The sequence below is a fragment of the Bos grunniens genome, chromosome 4, assembly GCF_055505025.1.
Source record: "Bos grunniens cultivar Pamir isolate PY7600 chromosome 4, Bosgru_T2T1.0, whole genome shotgun sequence".
NCBI classification, from domain to species: domain Eukaryota; kingdom Metazoa; phylum Chordata; class Mammalia; order Artiodactyla; family Bovidae; genus Bos; species Bos grunniens.
In genome coordinates this window covers 113,005,344-113,017,767 of record NC_141168.1, presented here as the reverse complement: position 1 = coordinate 113,017,767, position 12,424 = coordinate 113,005,344, and the positions used below count along the sequence as shown (strand labels likewise).

Below are 12,424 nucleotides of genomic sequence, written 5' to 3'. Positions count from 1 at the left end.
TGGATGAAGCACAAGCGAGAATCAAGATTTCTGGAAGAAATATCAGTAGCCTCAGATATGCAGATGACACCACTCTTATGGAAGAAAGCAAAGAGGAACTAAAGAGCCTCTTGATGAAAGTGAAAGAGGAGAGTGAAAAACTCAACATTCAAAAAATGAAGATCATGGATCTGGTCCCATCACTTCATGGCAAATAGATGGAGAAACGATGGAAACACTGACAGACTTTGTTTTCTTGGGCTCAAAAATCACTGCAGATGGTGACTGCAGCCATGAAATTGAAAGATGCTTGCTCCATGGAAGAAAAGCTAAGATAAACCTAGACAGCATTAATTAAAAAGCAGAGACATTACTTTGCCAACAAAGATCCATATAGTCAAAGCTTTGGTTTTCCTAGTAGCCATGTATGGATGTGAGAGTTGGACCATAAAGAAGGCTGAGCACTGAGGAATTTATGCTTTTGAACTGTGGTGCTGGAGAAGACTCTTGAGAGTCACTTGACTACAAACCAGTTAATCCTAAAGGAAATCAGTCCTAAATATTCATTGGAAGGACTGATGCTGAAGCTGAAGCTGAAGCTCCAATACTTTGGCCACCTGATGCAAAGAGCCAACTCATTAGAAAAGACCCTGATGCTGGGAAAGATTGAAGGCATGAGGAGAAGGGGATGACAGAGGAAGAGATGGTTGGATGGCATCACCAACTCAATGGACATGAGTTTGAGCAAACTCTAGGAGTTGGTGATGGACAGGGAAGCCTGGTGTGCTGCAGTCCATGGGGTTGCAAAGAGTTGGCTACAACTGAACTACTGAACAAAAGTCCTGAACTGTTTCTTGAGAGAGACACAGATTACAAAAGTATTTCACTTTTGTAAAAATTCATTGAAATGTTCTTTTCTATAACTTCAATTAAAAAATTTTAAAGGCATTTAAAAAAATACATTAAACCAAGAAACACAAGATTTTGAGATAGTAGAAATATCCTTGTAAGTAAATTTTGGAAAGATGAAATCAAAATTATATATATTATGTACAGAGCAATGACAGCAATAATATCACTTATGAAATTTTTAGGGTTAAAATAAATCTGTACAAAGAAACATATGTATAGACTTGGTTTGATAATTTATTTAAAGAAAAAGATTTTAAAATTCATTCAAATCAAGTTAGAAATAAAACAACATAACTAAACTGAGAAAAGTATGATGGAAAGGCTAATAAAAATGACAAAATTTAACCTAGAGATTGTCATAGTGAGTGAAGTCAGACAGAGAAACAGAAGCATCACATGACATCCCTTAATGTGTACTAAAAAGAAATAATACAAATGAACCTAATGCGGACTAAAAAGAAAGTATACAAATGAACTTATCTACAAAACAGAGATTTAGAGAATGAATTTAGGCTTGCTGGGGGTGGTGGGGAGAATGGAGGGAAAGGATAGCTAGGGAGTTTGGGAGCCACATGTACACACTGCTGTGTTTAAAATGGATAACCAACAAGGACCTACTGTAGAGCACAGGGAACTCAGCTCAGTGTTATGGGCCAGCCTGGCTGGGAGGGGAGTTTGGGGAAGGATGGCTGAGTAACTTTGCTGTGCACCTGAAACTCTCACAGCATTATTAACCAGCTATACTCCAATATAAAATAAAAAGTTTAAAAATAAAATATTAAAAACAAAAATTTTTTAGAAGGTATTATTTAGAAAAACTGGTGTGTGATTTTCTCAGCTGAAGCAAAATAAAATGGAAGATCTATTTTTTAAATATCGATTGTAAACTTTGGTAAAATAAACTGATCTGTGACTTTGTTAAAAAATGACAAAATTTAATAAATTTGGAAACTGAAAAACATTTGAATTACCAAGTAAATTTGATCTTTCGTTCTTTTTAAAGTAAAACAGTCATAGTCTGGAAAGTACAAAGACAATTTAATAGAAAAAAATCACAACTATACAGGTACAGAGAGAGGAAAAATACAAATATTAAGATGATCATAGTTATAACTCCATGTAGGTACTTAAAATTTTAAATTAAGTAAATAGGTTATAAAACAGAAATAGAGTCATAGATGTAGAAAACATTTATGGTTACCAAACGGGAAGGTGGGAAAGAGATAAACTGGAAAATCAGGATTGATAAATATATACTACTATGTATAAAACAGGTAACTAATAAAGGAGCTCTACTCAATACTCTGTAATGTGACCTACATTGAAATAGACTATGAAAAATTGTGACTATATGTATAACTGAATCAAATTGCTGTATACCTGAAACTAGCACAGCATTGTATATCAACTATACTTCTGGGGAACACATGTATACCTATGATGGATTCATTTTGATATTTGGCAAAACTAATACAATTATGTAAAATTTAAAAATTAAATAAAATTAAAAATAAATAAATAATAAAAAAAAAGAAATAGAGTAAATAGGTTCATTGGAAGAGAGAAATATTTTGTTGTCAAAATAACAAAAAAATAGAAGTAACTTAACAGTAGGGCTTCCATGGTGGCTCAGCAGTAAAAAAACTGCCTGCCAATAGAGGAGACGCAGGTTCCCTCCCTGGGGGTCAGGAAGATCCCCTGGAAAAGGAAACGGCAACCCACTCCAGTATTCGTGCCTGAGAAACCCTATGGACAGAGGAGCCCAGTCCCAGGGGTCGCAAAGAGTCAGACACGATTGAATGACTAAATAATGACAAATTAATAGTACGGATTTAACATCAGATTTTTTTTAACAAAACAACTAGTTTTGTTATGAATCGAAGGTTAAATGATGCATGAAATTTAACAAATAAAATATTTAAATTCCTGACAAAATAGAGTGTGCTGCAGAAATAAAAGGACAGATTGATAATCGACAATCTTTTATTTGTGACATAAATATGTCACAGGGATGAAATGTTCAGTGTGGAGAATATAGTCAATAATAACATAATAACTTTGTGTGGTGACAGATGGTAACTCGATCACCCTGGTGATATTGCCGTAATGTATGGAAAGAGCTAATCACTATGCTGCACACCAGGAACTAGCATAGTGTTATAGGCCAATTACACTTCAGACTGACAAACTCATGGAAAAAGAGATGAGATTTGGGTCACCAGAGGCAGGAATGGCGGGAAGGGGAATCTGATGCAGACAGCCAAAAGGCACGAACTTGCCGTTATAAGATAAATAAGTATTAGGGATGTAAATGTACAACACGATGAATACAATTAGCACCGCTGTGTGCTATACATGATGGTGGTTAAGAGAAGACAGCTTAAGAATTCTCATCACACAGAAAATATAATTTTCTCTTTCTTTTATATCTATATGAGATGATCGATGATCACTAAATTTGTGATACTAATTTCATGATATACGTAAGCCATTCCATGATACATGTACACCATTATGCTGTACTCCTTCAATTTACACAGGTTTATAAAATGATACTACTGTATGTCCATTATATCTCAATAAAGTTGGAATAAAAAAATAGAGGAGGGAAAAAATAAAAAGAAACACTATTATTAGGTGAGTAAGATACACTACCATTGAACATTGCCTGAATGGTTTTAAGGAAACCAAAAAGGAAATAGGAATCAGAAGCATTACTATAGGAGAAACAAAAGATTTTCATGAATTACTAGGATAAATATTGTATTCTGGATGGAATAAAATACTTTTTAAAAGGAATTAGATTTGTTTCAATGAATGGAAAATATAGAAGGTTTGCAGAGAAGACCAACATTCACATACCAGTTATTTTCAAGTTAATCTATTACTATAAATGCAATATAAAGTCAAAACTCCAGTGTGAATTGTGAAAACAGCTTTACATTTTTTCTCTACATTGAAAAAAAATAACTTATATGCAAAACAGAAATAGATCCACAGACATAAGAAACGAATGGTTACCAAAGGGTAAGGGTGGGGGGGGCATAAATTAGGAGTTTGGGATTGACATATATACTACTATATAGGTGGCTCAGTGGGTACAGAATCCACCTGCAATGCAGGAGACATGGGAGACATGGGTTCAATCCCTGGGTCAGGAAGATCCCCTGGAGAAGGAAATCACAACCTACTCCAGTACTCTTGCCTGGAGAATTCAACGGACAGAGGAGCCTGGGAGGCTACAGTCCACAGGATCGCACAGAATCTGACACAATTAACACTTTGCATTTTCAAGAGATGAATTACCTCCTGATGAAGACAAATTCACTGCAGATCTAAAACAGATATGCAAGGATTCTACAGAGAAAAGTGCAAAACAAGTAAATGACGCTTTTTTAAATGACCTGAATGAATGGCTCTGTACCAGAGTTAAGGATAAAGAACACAAACTACCATAGAGATGTAAATCTCTTCAAAATATAAAATAAATTTGACTCCATTCCAATCAAGATTCAAATATTGTGACACTTTTATACAAGTTACCAAAATGATTCTAAAAATGATAACTCATAAAGGTACCAAAGTGGTCCAAATTATTCTGGAAATGAAAAAAACTAGGAAAACAGTCAGGAGGGACCAACTCACCAGTATACATCTGAAACAGAAGAAGGGAAAGTGAGTCCCAGCCTAGCTGCGAACTCGGTGCAAAGAAAAAAACAGACAAAAGACACATGGCTGTGAAGGTGGCCTTAGACAAACTGGAACTGGAATCTTGGACTGGAAAAAAAATCAGATTATATGTTCAAATATAGACTCCATGCAAATAATAAACATGAATGTAGAAAAGAAGCCTCTGAAAAGAAAATACCTTTATCATCGTAGAAAGAGAATTTCCTGAGACTCAAAAAGGAAGAAATAACAAAGGAATAAAAGAACAAACTGTCTTATCAAAACTGAGAATGTCTATAACAAAATTAAAATACAAGGAACCACTAACAGGTAATACTTGAAACATATAAAGCACGTTGAAGATATTGAATATGTGAATATATTGCCAGTTGAATATATTAAAAACTCTTACCTAATGAGTAAAAAAGACAACCTTATAAAAAAGAACCATAGTCATGACAGGTGATTGGCAGAAAGAAACCCTAGGGAACAGACAGATATAGGGAAAGCACTCTGCCAAGTTCACGAGTAATTAAAGAAATGCAAATCAATCTAACAATGAAATTGCCTGCCCACCAGGCTTGTGAAAAATTAAACCTTTTAATAACTATTCCTGAAGAGGATTATGAACTGTTCATGGAATAAGTGTAGATGAAGTCTACACAGTGATCTTTATAATCGTGTCTGATTTTAAAATACACTTCTCCCCACATATTTAATCACCTACACTTGACATGCCTACACATATGCAGAAAGTGATAAAATCAGATCCATACACATGGACACCTGTGTATAAACAACGAGCAGGAGACATACAAATATTAACACTGGATTTTAGGATTAGAGGATGAATTTCTGTTCTCCTCGTGCCTGGCACGTCATAGATGGATGATAACTATTTGTCAATGCAAAAAAAAAAATTAGCTAATTAATGAGTACTTATGATATTTTTGAAATTGTTTCCATGAATTTATTTGAACCTATATATAAAAATCTCAAGCAAATTACTTCCAAGTCTATTAAGAGATAACTCTAGGATTCCTGGTAGACAGACTATGAAACTGAGAACTTGGTGGCTATTTATATAATGACCCTCAGAGAACGTATCACAATGCCTGTCGCGTTCTTTATGTCAGTTCCATGAGAGGTTTCTGAAATCTATTATCAAGTTACAATTAATTCGCTCTAGCAGGAAAAGCAGAAGGATATGTGCCGGGACCTGTCGTACAGCACTGATGCTCAGAAGAGCAGGGTACAGGCTGGGCGTGGGGAACAGCTAAAGGGTTATTAGGACACATACGCACGGCACACAGATGGGACAGACGGAAAACTGCTGAACTGCCAGAAAGGCAAAGTCTGGGGGTAAAACAAATGAAACTACCCCGCCCCTGCCAGCCCCTGCACTGCAGTGAGCCGTCTGAAGCTCCACCCCGTCCGTGGCAAAGCAGAAGAAGCCGGCCCCGGCCACTCCCACCCACCCGGCTTCCATGGGGCAGAGCACCCAGCATCACTGCTGGAAGAGGGTGGCCCTGGGCTGCTTTCACCACCCTCTGGCTGGAAACATCAAGTCCATTTCATTCCCTCTTAGAGGCCTTTTTCCCCTCTTGTGAGCAGTGGTCACTGGAAATAAATTTGGAGGCCAATGACCTCCTCTGACTTTAGAGCACAGGATGGGGGCAGGCTGGGATTCTCTAGATTTGATGATCATCTCTACAGGCAATAACGTGATGGAACGTGGACTTTACCCTGTGGGAGTCCTGACGACGGCGTGTCCCGAGCTTGGAGGCAGGTCCCCAGTCAGCATTTTGAAAGTGGTGGTTTTCCCAGCCCCGTTCACCCCGAGAAGCCCAAAGCACTGAAGGCAGAAAAAGAAACAGACCATAAAATCAAAATTACATCAGAAATGGCACTTGCTTTCAACTCCTTTTGTGCTACTTTTGGTTTGTATTATTTGTAGCCTTTTACAATCATAAAATAAGTGTATAAAGCACTTTATAGCTCACACAGTACTTCTGAAATCACTGTGACATTTGAGCGGTATAATTTCAGCATTAATTCACAGACAATATATTCACGTCTGGAAAATGAAAGAGCATGACAAGTAAGTGCAATTACCACAAATTATGCTGAATCCTGTCTGATAAGACAGGGGCCCACATCACAGGTTCCTGTGTCCCTCTGGTTAGCACAGGATTTTTAGGAGTCACATCATCATAGTCAGGACTATCCCAGTGCCTTCCTCTGTCTCTGAACCTCTCTCTGTCCTCTAACTCTGATGATGGCCTAAGCCTGACAACTAGTGAAGAAAGCCCTCTATTTCCATATGATCTCACTCAGCGTCAGGTCACCTTTTCCTGCATGACTGTGTCATATTCTGTGTGGAACACAGCCCTGCTGTCTTTTGCAGCCCAGTGTCTACCTTGAACCTAGGCTATTCTTAGCTGGAGATGCTGTGGTGGAAGCCGAGACGCTTATCCTTACTGACCTCCTTCCAGGACACCTGTTTCTCGATGTCTGGGCACTGCTGGCTTCCTGGCTCCCTGAATCCTGGGTTTCCTGTGGCTGAGCCCACTTAGTTAGCACAGAGCCCTGTTTTGTAGCTCTGGGAGCAGTCTGCTTCAACACCTATGCTTTCCCCACCTTAGTGGGTCTCTTCTACCCTCTGAAACATGGGGCCATCCTGCTGCAGATCTGTGCTGTCCCCTGTCACTGTCAGCCAGACCACACCTGAGCTGCTGCCTCAGGTACAACACCATCAGGTAATTGGAGCACATTCTACCCTCCGGGTTGAGGTTGAAGTTTAGCAGAGCCCTCTTTCTCACACTCCTGCCTCCCCACTCCGCCCATTCCTGCCTCCCTGCTCTCAGACTCCACCCCCGCCGCCCTCTCTAGACTTATGGCTCTGAGACCATTCACTTCACTCTGCGCCTTTCAACCTTGATCCGCTGTTACATCACACTGGGCACTGTTTATGACCTCCCACAGCCTGCCCAATTATTAATTCCTGGAGGGAAAGGGGCACAGCATAGCCATCTCGGTGTTTTCCGTAGGCTTTTGCACAATTCTTTACATCTAAGTCATTAAACTCAGACATTCAAATAAAGCCTAGTGAATAGAATCCCAAGATGAATGCATCCTGGACCATTTAAGATATCTGGAGCATTTCTCTTAGGACATTTTTCAAGGTTTTTTTCTTACTCCTTAAATCTACCACGAAGAAGGAACTGTTGGTTAGTCATTCAGTCATGTCTGTTTTGAGACCCCATGGACTGTAGCCCACCAGGCTCCTCTGTCCATGGCATTTCCCAGGCAAAAATACTGGTGTGGGCCATTTCCTCCTCCAGAAGATCTTCCTGCTCTAGGGAGTCATTCCCAGCCCAGATATTGAACTTGTATCTCTTGCACTGGCAAGCAGGTTCTTTACACTGAGCAAACATAGAAGCCATGGAGAAGTAATAGCAAAATGGAAGTTGCTTACTTTTTAAGCGAGGGTAAAAAAATAATTCCATAAGATGGCAAAAATCACAATACTAGTCCTAGAGTTGAGCAGCAAACACAAACCCTGCAAAAAAACATTTGTTTAACATCTGTCCTGTCTGACCGCACACCTCGGTGCAGGGTGCCATGTCCCTGGGTAGGCACGGATCCATCCTCTCTCGGCTCCTCTCTACCTCAGATCCACTCACGGCAGAACTTGGATACCAATCAGATACCCATATAACCTACTTTGAATTCCTCAGAAGTTTGGAACAATATGAATGCAAGATAGTCTCATTTATTTAAACAGTTAATTAAAAATAATCACTTCCAGAACTGACTTCCCTTTATGCATTAAGCATGCATCAGGAACAATTTACGTGGCTTCTGTCAGTTCAGAAAAAACACTTCTACTAGAATTAATGCCACGTTCATGAAAAACAACTCTAAGCTAGCTGTGGTGTGTGAGAGTTTTTACTTTTTCAGAGTAACATTTTACTAGATGGCTTAATTGGCCACTTAAAGAGTACTGAAGTTCAAACAGGAGTTAGAAGTGTTTTCCTTAATTAATCGGATTTATAAAATATTTGCACTCAATGGAGAGTCACCCTGTAACCCAAACAACAATGAAAAGTCCTGGGTCACTTGGGCTTCCCTCGTGGTTCCCTGGTAAAGAACCCGCTGGCCAAGCAGGAGATGCGAGTTCAATCCCTGAGTTGGGAAGATCCCCTAGAGAAGGGAATGTCTACCCACTCCAGTATTCTGTCCTGGAGAATCCCATGGACACAGGAGCCTGGTGGGCTACAGTCCATGCATTAGCAACTGAACAACACCAACCTTGATCACTTAAATTTTTAAAATTATGAAAGAGGATAAACCCCATCAATCAGTCAGCAGAGTTTTCACTAGCGAAAGTCAACCGACTCTTTATACAGATCCAGGAGAGATTCCTAAAATGTGCAGATGCTTTCAGTTGTGATGTCAGATATTCTAAGGGAATAACATGAGAAGATCAACAATTAGACTGAGGCCTGTTTGCAGAAGAAAAGGTACAGGCAGAAGTCTCTTACCTCTCCCCTGCGTACGCCCAAGCTGATATCTTGCACGGCGGTCGTGCTCTTGAAGAAGCCCCTGTAACTCTTACTGAGGTTGTACAGCACCAGAGTGTCTCCGCTGGTTCTGCCTTTCAGCACCCTCACTTGCTCTTTTTCAACATCTATGTCCTTGGAAGATGTGACTGTGCCTTGAATGGCAGAGTGGCCCCTGGGAGGATAGATAATTCAGAGTTAATTCACACCTGGGAGATGCGCCGGAAAGGGGGAAAGAAAGGTCAGAGATCATCCAAACGGTGACACGGATGGACACCAAACTCAAACCACTTGCTGATTTTATGAACAATAAAGTCACGCCAGACTTTTGTGCCAGAGGACAAATAATTTATCACAAAGTTGTAAGAAATCAACTAGTCCGACCACTTTGAGCAAGTGAAGCCAAGAGTTAGTTGCTCAGTTGTGTATGACTCTGAGACCCCATGGACTATGGCCTGTCAGACTCCTCTGTCCATGGAATTCTCCAGGCAGCAATACTGGAGTGGGTTGCCAGTTCTTTCTCCAGGGGGTCTTTTCAACCCAGGAATTGATCCTGGGTCTCCTGCATTAACAGGTGGATTATTTACTATCTGAGTCAGCAGGAAAGCCCTGGAGCAAACAAGCCCCTTGATAAACTAGATTATACATGAAAGTCTCCAAGTGCTACAGTTCCGCAGCACGCGCTGGATTGTGTAAAAGAATACACGGGAGGCACGCGACAGACACCTGTCAGGTGAGCACAAAGCTAACTCTCGCCTCTGATTTATTTCCCCTAAATCTGAGCCAGCTCACTTTCTAATCTTTATGATTTTCTTTTCTGGTGCATTTTGCCTTTCGAGTAAATCCCAATTTCTGCAAACTGTAATAAGCCAATATTTTAGTAACTAAATGAGTACAGATCACTGAGATAGTGTTGCACCCACATCAATTTCCTGTTTTATCAATGTAATATTGTAGTGTACTGTGTTTTATCCTATCACAGTATTGTTGGGAGAAGCTGGGTGAAGGGGTCATAGAATTTCTCTGGACTGATTTTGCTATTTCTTATGAGTCTTAAGCTATTTTAAAATTTTAAAAGTATTAAAAATACAATAAAATATCTAGAGCTAGACTCCAGTGCCCCCAGCCCCTTTCCCTGTACTATCTTTTCCATACCTGAAATCACGACAAACATATAATTTTCTCAACACACAACACAGATGATTAGAAAATACAGCTACACATGCAGGAGTATGTGTTATATTATGGATTTTATATAACGTTCAAAAGCATAAGAAATGAATCCGTCTATAGAGTGGGACAGGAAAGCCTGGTGTGCTGCAGTCCATGGGGCTGCAAAAACACGACTTAGGGACTGAACAGCAAACAGAGTGTGGCTGACTGACAGGGGGTTCTGAGGGGACTTCAGGTGCTACTGACTGGGGGAAGGTATCGCAGCTGTGTTCAATTTACGAACACTCACTGAATTTGACACTTTCTCCTTGACTGTTGGGCGCCCTTCCCCAGGTGAGGGTGCGTTCTATGGCCCTCAGCCTTGTCTGGTCATCCAGAGGCTGTCTCTCACTCCACCAGGACACACATCACCTTATCCCTTCCTGTTTCCAAGACCCATCAGCAGTTTCGACCATCTCCTCATTAGCATCACCGGGCAGCTCTGTGCCTGCTGCCTGGTCTCAGGCCAGAGAGTCTGCTCTTAGGGCTTGGGGCTCCAGCACATCTACTGGTTTCATCTCAAGTGGATCTGGTGGGTGGGGGGCTCTGAGTGAGGTCACTGCCCGTTGGCCTCCTCCCCACAACACAACATGCAGTTCATGCCCCTGTACTCAGAAACGAGCTGCCTGGCCATCCTCCAACTGACAATCATGAAAAACGGCATCTGTGTCAAGAGGAAGGAGCCTGGTGGGCATTGGTGCAGCAGGTCCTTGCAGGGATTTAGTGCAGCTGATATCAGAAGGGAGACGCTGCCCTGGGCCATGTGGCTGCTCAGACCCAGCTGGCAACTGGGATATAGAGAGCAGAAACTGCCTCCAGACCAGAGAGACAACAAACAGGGACCTCCCCCTGTCCCCCCACCCCATGACCAAAACCCACCCAACCTGACTCGTGTGTGGCTGGAGTGTAGGTTCTGATGTGGTCCTGGGTCTGGGCAGACAACACAGGCTGACAGAGGGACTGCAGGCTGTAAGCAGGCGCCGGGTGGGCAAGGGCAGTAGGGAACCGGCACCAAGTCAGGCGGGAGACAGTCCACTTAGGAGGGCTGCAGGAACTGTCCGCCCAGATGCAGAGGGTAGGGTGTTCCTATTTTTCCAGGAATTCACTGCAACAGTGTAAAATATTTCCTGCACAAGGAATTTATAGAGTCAGGTAGAGGAGAGGAACAAACACGTTAAAACAACACTGACGGCCCTGATGGTAAATGCGAGCTGTAACAGAAACACTGGCAGGACATCATGCTGGGCTGGAGAGGCAGGAGGACCTACAGGGAGGGTCCTGGAGATGAGGAAGGCCGTCCTGGCAAAGGACCAGCCCAGACTGGAGATCAGGGCCAATGTCACAGGTGGAGACAGAAGGGACATCACATGGAGCGGCCCTGAGCATGAGCTGCCAGGCTTGAAGGGCCTGGCTGAGAAGCTTGGACTTGGCTTTCAAGGCAGTGATTAGTGACCTGGTTAGATCTACATTTTAAAAACATATTAATTTGGTCAGATCATTGTCATTCTTAATGGAGTGACAGGTAACCCAGTGTCTAAGTTATATTTAATTTCTGGATTCTGTAACCTTGACAATGACAAAGAACAACAAATATTGACTATTTACTGCAGATAACAAGGGCGTTATTCTAATATTTGGTTTCACTTATACTTTTCCACTCCAAAATCACTGCAGATGGTGACCACAGCCATGAAATTAAAAGACACTTGCTTCTTGGAAGAAAAGCTACGACCAGCCGAGACAGCATATTCAAAAGCAGAGACATTACTTTACCAACAAAGGTCCGTCTAGTCAAAGCTGCGGTTTTTTCAGTGGTCATGTATGGATGTCAGAGTTGGACCATAAAGAAAACTGAGCACCAAAGAACTGATGCTTTTGAACTGTGGTGTTGGAGAAGACTCTTGAGAGCCCCTTTGACTGCAAGAAGATCAAACCTGTCAATTAGTGTGTTTTGTAGAACATTTTCCTTAATTGATAAGCATCATCATTGCCAAATAGCAATAAAATGTATTTCACTAGTGATTCTAATAAAAGTATGTACACAGAAGTAAAAATAAATAAATAAAGGAAATCAGTTCTGAATATTC

The 12,424-nt window shown here is 41.1% G+C and overlaps 1 protein-coding gene across 2 annotated transcripts in view; it reads right to left on the bottom strand.

Moving 5' to 3' along the window:
• The window catches only part of ABCA13 (ATP binding cassette subfamily A member 13), a 393,960-nt gene that overhangs the window by 92,569 nt on the left and 288,967 nt on the right, over positions 1–12,424 (bottom strand). For both annotated transcript variants that reach the window (XR_015163267.1, XM_086398601.1), the window contains 2 exons: positions 9,108–9,300; positions 6,306–6,415 (listed from right to left, as the gene is read on the bottom strand). Coding sequence is in view for 1 of the 2 variants with exons in the window: in XM_086398601.1 (XP_086254727.1) it covers positions 6,306–6,415; positions 9,108–9,300 (303 nt within the window). In the remaining variant the exon portion in view is untranslated. The remainder of the gene's footprint in view (positions 1–6,305; positions 6,416–9,107; positions 9,301–12,424) is intronic.